At 36.0% G+C, this 16,912-nt stretch overlaps 1 protein-coding gene across 10 annotated transcripts in view; it reads right to left on the minus strand.

Annotated features, from left to right (window-relative positions):
* The window catches only part of CDC14B (cell division cycle 14B), a 106,028-nt gene that overhangs the window by 41,623 nt on the left and 47,493 nt on the right, over positions 1 to 16,912 (minus strand). For all 10 annotated transcript variants that reach the window (XM_082469753.1, XM_082469746.1, XM_082469749.1 and 7 more), the window contains exons 2-4: positions 15,740 to 15,830; positions 15,116 to 15,191; positions 12,670 to 12,762 (exon numbers count right to left, since the gene is read on the minus strand). In XM_082469753.1, the coding sequence (XP_082325879.1) occupies positions 12,670 to 12,762; positions 15,116 to 15,191; positions 15,740 to 15,830 (260 nt within the window). The remainder of the gene's footprint in view (positions 1 to 12,669; positions 12,763 to 15,115; positions 15,192 to 15,739; positions 15,831 to 16,912) is intronic.

Genomic DNA, 16,912 nt, shown 5'->3' on the forward strand with positions numbered 1-16,912 from the left:
CACCAAAAACAACAGGAACTACGAACCTGCAGCCTGCAAAAAGGAGACCCCAAACACAGTATGTTAAGCAAAATGAGAACACAAAGAAATATGCAGCAGATGAAGGAGCAACGTAAAAACCCACCAGACCAAACAAATGAAGAGGAAATAGGCAGTCTACCTGAAGAAGAATTCAGAGTAATAATAGTAAAGATGATCCAAAATCTTGGAAACAGAATGGAGAAAATACAAGAAACGTTTAACAAGGACTTAGAAGAACTAAAGAGCAAACAAACAATGATGAACAACACAGTAAATGACATTAAAAATTTTCTAGAAGGAATCAATAGCAGAATACCTGAGGCAAAAGAATGGATAAGTGACCTGGAAGATAAAATAGTGGAAATAACTACCGCAGAGCAGAAAAAAGAAAAAAGAATGAAAAGAATTGAGGACAGTCTCAGAGACCTGTGGGACAACATTAAACGCACCAACATTCGAATTACAGGGGTCCCAGAGGAAGGAGAGAAAAAGAAAGGGTCTGAGAAAATATTTGAAGAGATAATAGTTGAAAACGTCCATAACATGGCAAACGAAATAGTCAATCAAGTCCAGGAGGCACAGAGAGTCCCGTACAGGATAAATCCAAGGAGAAATATGCCAAGACACATATTAAACAAACTATCAAAAATTAAATACAAAGAAAAAATATTAAAAGCAGCAAGGGAAAAGCAACAAATAACATACAAGGGAATCCCCATAAGGTTAACAGCTGATCTTTCAGCAGAAACTCTGCAAACCAGAAGGGAGTGGCATGATATACTTAAAGTGATGAAAGGGAAGAACCTACAACCAAGATTACTCTACCTGGCAAGGATCTCATTTAGATTTGATGGAGAAATCAAAAGCTTTACAGACAAGCAAAAGCTAAGAGAATTCAGCACCACCAAACCAGCTTTACAACAAATGCTAAAGGAACTTCTCTAGGCAGGAAACACAAGACAAGGAAAAGACCTACAATAACAAAGCCAAAACAATTAAGAAAATGGGAATAGGAACATACATATCGATAATTACCTTAAATGTAAATGGATTAAATGCTCCAACCAAAAGACATAGACTGACTGAATGGATACAAAAACAAGACCCGTATATAGGCTGTCTACAAGAGATGTACTTCAGACCTAGGGATGCATACAGACTGAAAGTGAGGGGATGGAAAAAGATACTCCATGCAAATGGAAATCAAAAGAAAGCTGGAGTAGCAATTCTCATAGCACACAAAATAGACTTTAAAATAAAGGCTATTACAAGAGACAAAGAAGGACACTACATGATGATCAAGGGATCAATCCAAGAAGAAGATATAACAATTGTAAATATTTATGCACCCAACATAGGAGCACCTCAATACATAAGGCAAAGGCTAACAGCCATAAAAGGGGAAATCGACAGTAACACAATCATAGTAGGGGACTTTAACACTCCACTTTCACCAATGGACAGATCATCCAAAATGAAAGTAAATAAGGAAACACAAGCTTTAAATGACACATTAGACAAGATGGACTTAATTGATATTTATAGGACATTCCATCCAAAAACAACAGAATACACTTTCTTCTCAAGTGCTCATGGAACATTCTCCAGGATAGATCATACCTTGGGTCACAAATCAAGCCTTGGTAAATTTAAGAAAATTGAAATCGTATCAAGTATCTTTTCCGACCACAACACTATGAGACTAGATATCAAGTACAGGAGAAAAACTGTAAAAAATACAAACATATGGAGGCTAGACAATACGCTACTAAATAACCAAGAGATCAATGAAGAAATCAAAGAGGAAATCAAAAAATACCTAGAAACAAATGACAATGAAAACATGACAACCCAAAACCTATGGGATGCAGCAAAAGCAGTTCTAAGAGGGAAGTTTATAGCGATACAATCCTACCTCAAAAGACAAGAAACATCTCAAATAAACAACCTAATCTTACACGTAAAGCAACTAGAGAAAGAAGAACAAAAAACCCCCCCAAACTTAGCAGAAGGAAAGAAATCATAAAAATCAGATCAGAAATAAATGGGAAAAAAATGAAGGAAACAACAGCAAAGATCAATAAAACTAAAAGCTGGTTCTTTGAGAAGGTAAACAAAATTGATAAACCAGTAGCCAGACTCATTAAGAAAAAAGGGAGAAGACTCAAATCAATAGAATTGGAAGTGAAAAGGGAGAAGTAACAACTGACACTGCAGAAATACAAAGGATCGTGAGAGACTCCTACAAGCAACCATATGCCAATAAAATGGACAAATTCTTGGAAAAGCACAACCTTTAGAAAAGCACAACCTTGTGAGACTGAACCAGGAAGAAATAGAAAATATGAACAGACCAATCACAAGCACTGAAATTGGAACTGTGATTAAAAATCTTCCAACAAACAAAGCCCAGGACCAGATGGCTTCACAGGCGAATTCTATCAAACATTTAGAGAAGAGCTAACACCTATCCTTCTCAAACTCTTCCAAAATATATCAGAGGGAGGAACACTCCCAAACTCATTCTATGAGGCCACCATCACCCTGATACCAAAACCAGACAATGATATTACAAAAAAAGAAAACTACAGGCCAATATCACTGATGAACACAGATACAAAAATCCTCAACAAAATACTAGCAAACAGAATCCAACAGCACATTAGAAGGATAATACACAACGATCAATTTGGGTTTATCCCAGGAATGCAAGGATTCTTCAATATATGTAAATCAATCAATGTGACACACCATATTAACATACTGAAGGATAAAAACCATACGATAATCTCAGTAGATGCAGAAAAAACTTTCGACAAAATTCAACACCCATTTATGATAAAAACCCACCAGAAAGTAGACATAGAGGGAACTTACCTCAACATAATAAAGGCCATATATGACAAACCCACTGCCAACATTGTTCTCAATGGTGAAAAACTGAAACCATTACCCCGTAATATCAGGAACAAGACACGGATGCCCACTCTCACCACTATAATTCAACATAGTTTTGGAAGTTTTAGCCACAGCAATCAGAGAAGAAAAAGAAATAAAAGGAATCCAAACCAGAAAAGAAGAAGTAAAACTGTCACTGTTTGCAGATGACATGATACTATACATAGAGAATCCAAAAGATGCTACCAGAAAACTACTAGAGCTATTCAATGAATTTGGTAAAGTAGCAGGATACAAAATTAATGCACAGAAATCTCTTACATTCCTATACATTAATGATGCAAAATCTGAAAGAGAAATTAAGGAAACACTCCCATTTACCACTGCAACAAAAAGAATAAAATATCTAGGAATAAACCTACCTAAGGAGACAAAAGACCTGTATGCAGAAAATTATAAGACACTGATGAAAGAAATTTAATATGATTGAAACAGATGGAGAGATATACCATGTTCTTGGATTGGAAGAATCAATATTGTGAAAATGACTGTACTACCCAAAGCAATCTACAGATTCAGTGCAATCCCTGTCAAACTACCAATGGCATTTTTCACAGAACTAGAACAAAAAATTTCACAATTTGCATGGAAACACAAAAGACCCTGAATAGCCAAAGCAATCTTGAGAAAGAAAAACGGAGCTGGAGGAATCAGGCTCCCTGACTTCAGACTATACTACAAAGCTACAGTAATCAAGACAGTATGGTACTGATACAAAAACAGAAATATAGATTAATGGAACAGGATAGAAAGCCCAGAGATAAACCCACGCACATATGGTCATCTTATCTTTGATAAAGGAGGCAAGACTATACAATGGAGAAAAGAGAGCCTCTCCAATAAGTGGTGCTGGGAAAACTGGACAGCTACATGTAAGAGACTGAAATTAGAACACTTCCTAACATGATACACAAAAATAAACTCAAAATGGATTAAAGACCTAAATGTAATAAGGCCAAACACTATAAAACTCTTAGAGGAAAACATAGGCAGAACACTCTATGACATAAATCACAGCAAGATACTTTTTGATGCACCTCCTAGAGAAATGGAAATAAAAACAAAAATAAACAAATGGGACCTAATGAAACTTAAAACCTTTGCATAGCTAAGGAAACCATAAACAAGACAAAAAGATGGCCCTCAGAATGGGAGAAAATATTTGCAAACAAAGCAACTGACAAAGGATTAATCTCCAAAGTATATAAACAGCTCACGAAGCTCAATATCAAAAAAACGAGGGCTTCCCTGGCGGCGCAGTGGTTGAGAATCTGCCTGCCAATGCAGGGGACACGGGTTCGAGCCCTGGTCTGGGAAGATCCCATATGCCGCGGAGCGACTAGGCCCGTGAGCCACAATTGCTGAGCCTGCGCGTCTGGAGCCTGTGCTCCGCAACAAGAGAGGCCGCAATAATGAGAGGCCCGCGCACCGCGATGAAGAGCGGCCCCCACTTGCTGCAACTAGAGAAAGCCCTTGCACAGAAACGAAGACCCAACACAGCCATAAATAATAAATAAAATAAATTAAAAAAAAAAAAAAAAACGAACAACCCAATTAAAAAGTGGCCGGAAGACCTAAATAGACATTTCTCCAAAGAAGACATATGGATGGCCAAGAGACACATCTATTAAGATGTTCAACATCACTAATCATTAGAGAAATGCACATTAAAACTACAATGCGGTATCACCTCACACGGGTCAGAATGGCCATCATCAAAAAATCTACAAACAATAAATGCTGGAGAGGGTGTGGAGAAAAGGGAACCCTCTTGCACTGTTGGTGGGAATGTAAATTGATACAGCCACTATGGAGAACAGTATGGAGGTTCCTTAAAATACTAAAAATAGAACTACCATATGACCCAGCCATCCCACTACTGGGCATAAACCCTGAGAAAACCATAATTCAGATAGAGTCATGTACCACAATGCTCACTGCAGCTCTATTTAAAATAGTCAGGACATGGAAGCAACCTAAGTGTCATCGACAGATGAATGGCTAAAGAAGATGTGGCACATATATACAATGGAATATTACTCAGACATAAAAAGAAATGAAACTGAATTATTTGTAGTGAGGTGGATGGACCTAGAGTCTGTCATACAGAGTGAAGTAAGTCAGAAAGATAAAAATAAATACCGTATGCTAACACATATATATGGAATGTTAAAAAAAAAAAAAGTTCTGATCAACCTAGGGGCAGGAAAGGAATAAAGACGCAGATGTAGAGAATGGACGTGAGGACATGGGGAGGGGGAAGGATAAGCTGGGACGAAGTGAGAGAGTGGCATTGACATACATACACTACCAAATGTAAAATAGATAGCTAGTGGGAAGCAGCTGCATGGCACAGGAAGATCAGTTCAGTGCTTTGTTACCACCTAGAGGGGTGGGATGGGAGGGTGGGAGGGAGGAGATATGGGGATATATGTATACATATAGCTGATTCACTTTGTTATACAGCAGAAAGTAACACAACATTGTAAAGCAATTATACTCCAATAAAGATGTTAAAAAAAATTACACAAGTCATCATATCTCAGAGTTAAGTATAACAAAGGATATTTAAATTCCAACCCAATAAACCAGTAAACTATTTTCAATTATTCTTCATGATGAAGTGTCGCAACGTTTCCTATATTTAATTATTTTCACATCAGCCAGATGACATAGTCATTCCAATGCCAAGAACTTGATTGATCTTTTTTTAAAAAAAATCACTCAATCCAGATTAACATAAAATTTTCATGAATTAATGCAAGTTGGAAACAGGCTTAAAGATTCAACTGCTGAATAAAAAAGGTGAACAGGGAAAAGATTATATATAATAAGCAATTTTATGTGATAAAGTAAGTAAATAAGATAAAATCACTCTCACAGCTCCTGCACAAATACCAGTAAGAAAAAAAAAAGCATAAATCTCTCTAAAAAATTCAGATGGCCTTATATTTCAATAGTTTTAACTTCTCAAATTACTTTTATTTGTATGTATAGTATGCTGGTATAATGATGCTCAGTTTAGATAAAAGGAAACTGGAACTCTAGAGTAGCAAACACATCTTTACCAAGGCCAGACTAATAAATGTGAGGGAATTGGCCTTGGGTATAAGCACACATGGATATAGTCTATGTGAGTGGCAGGGACTTTTTTAAGACAAAGCAAAAATCTTGAATTTTTAAAATAAAGGCACCTAATTTGTAAACATTGGCAAAAACAAACTACTAATTATAAATACTCTGAGTTATATAAAGCTGGCATGCTACTACTTTCTAACCTCTGGCGTTAACTGCTCACCCATGATCACACTGCTTGTTATTGATGGAAGAGGGCCTACTGCTCAAGCCTTATTTACAGATAAGAAACGATACTATGTAAAAGAAGTACTAAAACAAGAATGGGATCCAAAATTACACAGAACTTAACAGATCTGCAATCAAAGATCATAAATGGTCAGAGGGGCCATTTCTCTTTACTCTTTCCCAAGACTTGCTAGCCCCTAGCAAGTCTCACAGGCAGCTGAAATATCAGATAGGCTCAGTAAGGTGAAAAGGGAAGTAAAGTTCTGATGAATGATGGTGACAACAGCCAGCTGCCTCCACCACAGGGCTTTGTCCTATGGCAGGGGCCCATGCTGGCCCCTTTCTGTGGCTCTGGTGCACCTCACACTGCCTGGTGTCTGATTGCTGTTTGCCCTGCCTTTCACAGGTACCCAGGAGGGTGTTTGCCCAGGGGTGGGTGTTTACAAAGACCTTGGCCATCCCACCGGGTTCTGTCTTCCCGTCTCTGTTGCCCTGTCTAGACTGCTATTTGCTGCACTGGATTCCCACCCACTGCTTCCAGATCCTTTCCCCTCAGCATTCCTTGTCTTAAGTTCTTGTCTAATGCCTTCACCCTGCAGCTACCTTAACCCAGCATTGAGTACTCTGAGTCCAAAATAATTAAATCATTAAGAAAAATGGACAACAGGTTCAAAAGATCAGCATTAAGTAACAAATTAAGCCCCTGAGCTCTTATTACAACTGTTGAAGCAATCTCAAATTCAATGCAATTTAGGATTCTACTCAGATTGCTGAATTAATATATTCCTAGAATTTAATTAGTATCACAGTTTTTAGTATAAGTGTTTACAAGGTAAACCATTCTGAAGGCTATAAAAATTGCTTAAAATAAAAATATAATACAGTGATACATTTTGAACAGGGAATCTATATGTTACCACAATTAGCTCTACCAAATAATCTATTGAACATTATAGGAGGGCAAATTTGCAAATTATGTACCAACAGTTTGCTTGTGTCATTTATTTTACACTCAGGATGCTTTAACCACAGAAAAATGTTAGAAACAATGGTTAATTCCCCAGGCAAGCCCTCAAAAGTACATTTAACCTATAGAAGAGCTAAGTACTATGTATCTATAGGAAAATATAAATGCTGGGGCAGTAAGATGTAACCAAAGTTGATAATCAGTAAGATACAATGGTAACTTTCTTGTTTTTTAATATAAAAAGCAGATTTAAGGTGTAATAATGGTAGACAGAACCAAAAAAAGAGAAAGAGAATGACGTTTAGTAAATGCTTAATTTGTGCCAGATAGTCTACCAAACAAATTAAAAGCTAGCTCAATCTGAACCTAAATCCCTAAACTTCATCCCCTATACAATGGCCTCTTCCAAATAACTGTTCGCAACTAGATATTAATGTTTGCACCTACTAGTGTAATAACACAAGACCATCATTATAAAGTATACACATAAAAAATTAAAAAGTGACATTTCTAAAATGAATTATTATATACTGTAATTGTGTTTTAAAAATTCTGTTCACTAAAACATTAATAAATTTAACAGTTAATGTGATCGATGTGCTTCAATTTTTTTAAATCTTGATTTAAAAGTCTAGTTGTGGGCTTCCCTGGTGGCGCAGTGGTTAAGAATCCACCTGCCAATGCAGGGGACACGGGTTCAATCTCTGGTCCAGGAAGATGCCACATGCCGCGGAGCAACAAAGCCCGTGCACCACAACTACTGAGCCTGTGCTCTGGAGCCTGTGAGCCACAACTACTGAAGCCTGCGTGCCTAGAGCCCGTGCTCTGCAAGAGAAGCCACCGCAATGAGAAGCCCACGCACAGCAACGAAGAGTAGCCCCCACTCGCTGCAACTAGAGAAAGCCCATGCACAGCAACGAAGACCCAAAGCAGCCAAAAATAAAATAAATAAATTTACAAAAATAAATAAAAGTCTAGTTGTAAGTCCAGCTATTTCAATTCTTGATTTTAATGGCTGCTGTAACTAAAAAAGATACATTACCATGATATGTAAATGCAAATGCAGGAATGATTACACTTACTTTTTTAATCCCATTCAGCAATGATGTGCATTTGGTTAGTAAATTTCCAACTTCCCAAATGCTAATCAGGTGTTGGGAAAGTGTTGCACATTTTTTAAATGTCTAGCAAATGAGTTCAAAACCCAATGAAACATTATTTAAATAACTTTAAATAAGGTTTTAAAATTTTGTTTTGTGGCTATTCATGTAATACCTCAAAAACTGGTGATTAAAGGGAAACGGCCACTCTTTCTGCCTTCTCGGCAGGAAAATTGGTTTCAGGGTAACCAAAGAGCCCCAACTGAATGAGGGAAAGCTCAATTTCCATAAAAGTAAGCCAGCTAATAAGTGAAGGAGGAATGAAATAATTAGAAAAATGTTAAACTGAAACCCTAATAAAATTATTGATTCAGGCAAGTATGATCAATTGTTTAAAACACCAACATGCATGGTTGATGGGGAACTGAATATACAAACAGTTCCAAAATAACACCACACAGAATGCTTAAATCATAAGGAGAAAACAATATATTGAAGGGATTTGATGGCTGGCACCTAATCCAGTGGTGCCATTTTTAGCACCACTAATGGCAATTTAGGTATTACATGTCTTCTTATGGGATACAACATATACTACTAATGCACAAGCCTATAGGTAAAACTTCCAGTTCACAAGAAATACAAAGAATGGAGAAACAAGTTAAAAAACACCACAAAGAAGAAACCAGAGAAATTCAAAAGGTGGAACTTTCTACAAGAAAATAGGTCTGGCCTCTTTATAAAAATCAGTGTTAGCAAAAAAGGACCATGTGTGAGAGAGATTAAGGACACAACCACCACATGCAATGTGTGGTCCTGGATTAGATACTGGTTTGGAGACTTTGGATCAATTGAGAAAAACAAATACAATCTAGGTATAAAGATGATAAAACATGTACTAAAATGAAAGAACAGATCACTAACTAAAAAAATCAGGTGATAAAACTATACTGGTTAAAAAAAAAAAAAAAAAAAAAACTATACTGGTGAACACATCCTGCTTCTATAAATAAATATAAAAGTATTTTTTAAAGGAAGTTTTTCTAAATTTCTCAAGGGTCCAAATATGGGTTTTGCACATGACATTTTTTTATAACAAAATGACAAAGTTTCAAACTTTTATTTTAGAAATACACTCTCAATCGCGAATTTGTTTTGAAAAGCACTCACTTTGCCACTTAGAATTTCACCTTTACTTGAAATGACAGGTTAAGTACCACCACCCCAAAATCTGGCTAGGAAACAGCCACTGACTTATCACAACAGGGTAGCAAACTTATTATTTTGTAAAATGATACGGTTCACTTACCTTTTTGTTAAAAAAACCCCAAAAAATCCAGTTATCTTTTATGTTCCTCAACTCTTTTATGGTGAGTGGTACAAAAAGATTTTTAGTTGCACCCTAATTTGTTACCCAAGAATCTACCATTTCAGATAGTTAGCAAATCCATTTGCCAGGCCACATAAACTGTAATATTTAGAAATACAATGTATTTGAAAAGTATGGGCATGTCAATCCTATTTTAAGTATTTGAGTATTTTAAGTATTTATAAAGCCTAACCTCTTCTGTTTTTAAGGTAAAAAAATAAATAGAATTACTAACACTTTATTCTCTCACTCTCTCCACATCCCCTATTAGGTCCTTTTGAGTACACAAGAATGAAGGGAGAATGATTCCTTTCAGAGGCCCAGCATTTAAAAGGACAGAGTCAGTCCTTTTAAATACAATCAGTCCATTTGGAATACTTCCTTCCTGTCTGTACTTCCTCCAGACTTTTTGTTTTTGTTTTAATATTACTACACCATCCTCTAAGTCAGTCATTAAAAAGACTTATTATCTCCAAAATTCCTCAAACAACTCCAGAAAAGGTCATCAGGTCTGAAGATCAATTTTTAGGGAATTCTCACTCATCTCTACAAATCTTTAATCAGAGGATCCAACAGACTTCAACCAGATTAAACCTACACTACTTACTTACTTTGATGTTTAATCTTTTGGGGTATCCATATCAAGTCTTGACACTCCTTTCCTACTATTAATAAATCTCTTCTTAGAAGTTTTTCTTCTGTTTCCCCACCTAGCATCATTACAGCTCCAAGCTCCTACTTTAGCCAGTCAGTCATGGTGCAAAGACATTTACTACAGCCAAGAGCTGTAAACCTCCTGCCAAGCTGGCTTCTAACTGAACAGAGGAATGAACTCAAGTTCATTCCTTGAGTCCAAATTGCTTACCTGGCACTTTCCTAACCAATCAAATCAGTGCTAACCTGGGAGTATAAAATCCTGGAAGGATTTCTAAATCTAAAACATATTAACTGTAGAAAAATAAACTTCTGCGTGCCAAAATACAACCATAAACAAAGTAAAAACAAAGTCAAAACAAAGTCAAACACCAAACTAGGAACAAGCACGCTAACACATTTTCAATCAGTATGCCAAGGGGTTACTGCTTTTTCACTAGCTATGAAAAAAACAACAGCAACAAGATCTAAAAAGAGAGATTTCTTATCTATAAAATTATCAAGTGTTTTGTTTCTAAGACAATGCTTGGTTTGCATGATGCCCACAGCTACCCTCTAAGGGCTTCTTTCACACTGAACTTACCATATCTGGCTACTCAAGACCCCACCGTTTTAGGGACATCTCATCTAACAAAGAAAGACAAATGACTGACTCCAGTGCAGCCCAGGCAAGCTCTGTGTGCTCTGCTCAGGAGAACGTTCTCTTAGGTGGAACTGCTTCAGCCATCCAGATTTTCTCCTGGGCAGTGTAGTGACTTTTACTGTTACACCAGGGCCTTTTCTCCATGGTTCCCTTTAATACTTTATGAACACCAAGAATTCTGGCTGTGTCCCTTTTCCTGTAAAGCTGTCACAATTTACTCTAATCTATGGCATTCCTCTCCCCAGTGACTGGCCAAGTAATGGGATCAATTACCCCAGTTAAAACAGCTACCTTCTCCATTCTTTTTCTTGGAATCCTGCAGAGGCTCTTTCCACCCATCCTCCCCCTCAGGATTTTTGCTGTTAAGTACAGTAAACATCAGGAGAGATGACAAAAGCCAAAAAACAAACAAAAGTCCTTATCTGGGTAAGCTTAAGAAAAATCAATTTTTAAGAGACATAATCTACCACCTGTGTTTCATACAGAGATGATAATAAAACTTAGTTATCTCAGAAACATTTCTCTCAGTTACTTTTGTGAGCACAAGTATAAAAACAAAACCCAAAAAGGCCTTAGTCATTGTTTATGATATACCTTAAACGTAGAAAAGGAAAATACCCAATTTTGAGGTACAATTTCAACTAGTACCACCAAATTTTGGTCTAATCATTGTAAATTCCAGACGTTCAAACTACATGTCAGAAAATTTTAAAAGAAAGCATGACAGAACCAAGTAGCAACCTGGGAGAAGAAAGAACTTACCTCAAGAACTCCAACACCAATCCTTTTTTATCTGGAATAACTACTCGATATTCTTCTCCACTGAGTAGAACAGCTAGCTTCCACACCACCAAAAACATGAGGAACACCACTCTGGAGGACCTCTTAGCTTATTCAGGAAAACCTGTTACTTAGGTACTCCTGAAGATGAATGCAGGCACTAGATAAAATCTGCCTCTAAATAACCACTTTCCATGATATTTACAAATAAATGAAATTCATAACTCATGAAATACTGGCTATTCCAAAGCATACTTCCAATGACCCAAAAAGACCAACCACTCAATGTTGTATGTAATCTACACAGTATGTTACCCATTTTCCTACAGTACCGACATGCCATGTCCTTATGGCATGTTTTGATGTGTTTAGAATCACACCGTATTTAGGAAAACATTGCCTGTATTCAAATTATACAGCACTCTTACCTCATGTGATACACTTTTGATGTTTTTTGTTTTTGTTTTTTTTTAAATCAATTATTGGTCCTGATTCCACCTTTACAACTTTACTAAATGGATCATGAGTTAATAAAAACACAGATTTGGGGCATTATTTTCTAACCTTAAGTGCTGTAACACATAAAAAGGTTTTCACACTAGTTGGTCAATTTTTTAAAAAATAGACTTTTTTTGGAGCAGTTTTAGGTTCAGAACAGCAAAACCGAGTAGAAGGTACAGAGATCTCCCATATACCCCTTGCCCGCTCCATAGCCTTTCCCAGTTGGTCAATTTTTATAAAGCAAAACATGTTCTTTCTGGAAAGAAATCAAGATGTCTGAGAAAAAGTAATTTCAAAATTTCAACCACAAATTTAAAGTACCACTGTTGTACATATTTTCACTAATACATTAGAAAACTAGTTAAATACTCACCATATAACATCCAACAAGGAAAGCAGCATTTGCCTGTTTTCTCTGATCAGGGCCAGTAAAATGAATAATTTTCTTCCTCATCATTGTAATGGACTGCATAAAGATAAACAGCTGTTAGTATTTCCTTTCTAATTTCAAGTTTTCTAAAACTTTATTTTGTGATTAAAATAAATTCCAAACCTCACAATGTTGAAGCATTCATATTAGCAAGACTTTTAAAAAGATAAACTTTGATACCCAAAAATACCATGTACCTTCCCATAAAAGACATATCCTTGGAGTAGAACAAATGTACAATTAAAGGGTGGGAGAGGAGAAACCTGAAACTAGTATGATATCATAAATCAACTACACTTCAATTTTTTAAAAAGGTAGGAGAGGAGCTACGAACAGATACACTTTAAGTATAGACTACCTCTGAAAGAATACATAAAAAGCTGGAAAAGGTAGTAGGAGAGACCTTTTCTTTCCTTTTCCTACTGTCTGACTCTTTTTGTTAATCTCTTCCCAAAACCTTTAAATTAAAATCAAAGGGTATAGAAACGGGCAAAAATAATTCATTCTGTTAGAAATCAGGATAGTGAATGGGGTAGGGAGGGGTGGAGTGAGGAGGGTGGTACAGAGATAACCAAGAGAGCCGAAGTGGGCTCTTCTGGGGTGTTGCTAATGTTCTGTTCTTGATCTGATGATCCAGATGATTATCCATGTATATTCAGTTTGTAAAATTCACTGAGCTGTATATTCATGATCTGTACATATTTCTGTACATACATTGTGCTTCAATAAAAAGTTAAAAATAAAAAGGATATGGAATTTAAAAACCAAAGGAACACATAATTTATTAGCTCTTCCTCACCTGTACTTCACTAAGGTGAGTAGACATGTTTCAAGTAAGGGTAAGAAACAGGATATATTCAGTTGAATAAGCACAGTATTCTTTTGCTTCTGTGAGCCAAAATTTGGGTATTTCAATGATGAATGTTACATATTTTCTTTTAGTTGTTTTACATAGAGTAAGAAATCCAAGTTGATTTAAAGAAAAAAAAAAACAACCCAACCAGCCCTCAAGCAGCATACACACAAGACACTCTTAATACAAATTCTCAACACACTTTTACTACTATTAATTGAATAGGAATTAAGTTTCAGTCAGGTGGGATGGTCAACACTGCAAGCTGTTCTGGTAAATAATTTTTTTTTAAAGTTTGAAAAAAGGACAAATATATTCTTGGTTGACCCAAAGGATAAAAGGATGGCCAAGTATGTTTAAAACAAAGAAACAAACAAAAAACTTTCAAAATTAAAGCAAAGGAACACAAGCAGGGGAAAAGGAAATTATTTTTAGCTTCTCAGCCCTGTATGAAACAAAAAACCTGCCACTGGCAACTGGAAAAACGGAATGGGGGGAACATAAATACCCAAGGCCACAAATGCTTATATTCCTGTTCCGGGGAGGAATAAAGTCCAGAAAGAAGAGTCTCCATCTCTGTATACATCTCTAGTGAATACAAATTTAATAAAAAAAAGAAAAAGCAATGCTGCAACTTCCTTTATACATATTAGTAACTTCTGACAGATGCTTCTAACATTTATGGTGTGGAATTTTAAGTTTGATGTTCAAGGGGAAACAGATCTGCCTTACTCACCCATAAATTTTTAGTATAATTTAATTTTTAATTGAAAATGAATTTTATTTCTGTGTAGTAGTCTAATAAGTAATCAGCTGAATAAACTTGTTCTTAAAAAGCACCTGCCCCCAAATCCAGTATTTCTACTTGAGAATATACAGTGACTCTTAGAATTGCTAGCAGTATATGAACACCTTTTATTGTACATGACCAACAATTCAAAGTTTTTTTAAATAAATGAATAAGGTCTAAGTTCAAACTTATAGTAATACACTCTTAGAATTCAGTGATACAGTCTTAAAGACTGTATGCTGTCTGCCCTTGCTTCTCTGCTCCTTAATCATGTGTAAAGGGTCATGGTGAAGAGTCACAAGTAGTACAATATCATGGGAGATTCAAGGCATAATGAAATAAAGTAAGATGAATCCAATTTCTCTTAGTTTCCTAACACTCCCTATCAAAGTGAAGGCAGAAAGAACAATGACCAAAGGAAGAAAAGCTCCTCTTGTTAGGTGACAGTTCCACTGGCTCAGACAATAAGAGGTTCACTTTACTGACCATCTGCACTTTGGCTTTTCAAGTATATGAGCATCACCAATCCAAACCAGAACCAAATGACCCAAACTTAAGCCATTCATCAAAACTCTGGAGAACAGATATACTATGACTTTATAAAACAATAAACCACATGTATGTCTCAAACACCACTGCAGTGAAAAACATGACATTTCCTTTTTAAAAACAGATTTCCCTTCCTCCCCGCAAGATCAGGCTAATAATGATTACTTAAGTGAAATCTTCAGTAAGGAATACTTTACCTTTAATTTCTTATTAATCTTGCAGCAATATCTGTAAACCATTGCTAGATTGAGTGGTCCAAAATCTGCGTAGAAGCTGCAAAAATGAAAAACAAAAATGTGTATGTATATTCCAGATGCTCTGAATATAAATGCCTTTTTGTAGCTGCAAGATCAAAATAAAGCAAGAAAGCACACACCAAATTATTATAGGTCACACAACTTAAAGGTACTGCCTTACTAATGGAAGAAATACTCTGGTAAAAGATGACTATTAAAATACATGACAAGTGTTACAATGCCTAAATCTAACCTCAAATAACAAATGAAAATACTTTCTGAGTAAAAAAGCTGTTTTTCCACACATATTTTTCCACTGGCAAAAACACAACATCTTAGTACACTAGTTTATATCTCATTATACTGTAAACTATTAGAATTTCAAATGTAAGTTGTTAAATTTAGGAAGGTTCTTTCATTCTGATTTTTTTCCCTAAGGATCTATTTTATTACTAAGGGTTAAAGAAAAGAGTATCCTGCAACTAACAGTCAACAGATTTGTAATGTTCCAATTTTATAAACATACCTTTAGATTCTTCAAAATAAAAAAAAGTTACTAACAATCTTTTAAAAAGCAATACTTACTTTTCATATTCAAGTTCATTATCTATGCTGAAATAATGTACATTTGATGAACTCTTTGGTCTGCTGTAGAGAATGGCAAAACAAAGGCGATCTGAAATGGAAAAATTGTAATGTTCCTTCCTTCACATTATTAAAAAACGTTTCATACATCATGTTGCAACTCTTTTCAGATGAAGTCAAATTTTTATTTTTTTCCCATGCATGTTTCAGATGGTAAGGTTGTCAGTGAGTAACTTCAAAATGTTCTGGCTATTTTGGTGGGTAATAATAAGTAAGCAATTTTTAAAAAGGAGAAATTGCCTTTAATATAAGTTTCAATAGCGGTAAATGACTTTTCATACAGCCATACGGCTTGATTTCTGGAAAACTTTAGTTACCCTGGACTAAGAAATTTCGGTAAGTGGCAGCATGCATTTGATAGCTAGACCACCAGCCTGGATGACTTTCCCTATGTTTCGCTATGTTTTCAAGACATCCTGAAAAGTCATTTCAATAAGAAACTATGTTTTAAGTAGAGAGAAAACGCTTTCAAAATTGCTTCAAAATTAATGTTTACGGCTATAACACACAAAACAAACCATATGCTTATCCAATGTTCTTAGGGGTCGCTACTTTTTTTTTTGATTCGGAATCACTACTTTTGTAATGATTATTACAATCAGACCCTTATAGCAGAGGCAAATAAGAGTATTCTGCACGATGAGTATGAGATGAACCTGCGTTGCATAAAAGCAGTTAGGCTGCTGTGAGGTTTAGCAAGAATGGTAACAGGGTAAGGTTCAGAGGCGCCACCCTTCCTCTCCTGCCCCACCCCAAAAAGAGTTGCCTAAAAATCCTTGGTGAAGCAAAGTCATCCGCAATACCTAGCAGTAGTAATACTGGTAATAGTGCTAGTAGAATACTTAGATTCAAATTGTGGCAAAATTAAGTACAGCCCTTAAAATAGTAAGGAACAAAGGACGCCAGCTGGCATCCTTTCCCCAAATAGTAATTTAAACAATTTTTTGTAATAGTAATTTAAACAATTCAGTACACACAATTGCTGTATTTATTTCCCTATAAACGCCTCAACTGAAACGTCCTGCAACCACAGACACCCAAACGGATGACGGGGCTGACTCCTTTTCAGCCACAAATGACCCTTGATCCCCATGCAGTGACCACGGATTTTGC

Source organism: Balaenoptera physalus (genome assembly GCF_965194825.1).
Source record: "Balaenoptera physalus genome assembly, chromosome: 7".
Taxonomy (NCBI): Eukaryota; Metazoa; Chordata; class Mammalia; order Artiodactyla; family Balaenopteridae; genus Balaenoptera; species Balaenoptera physalus.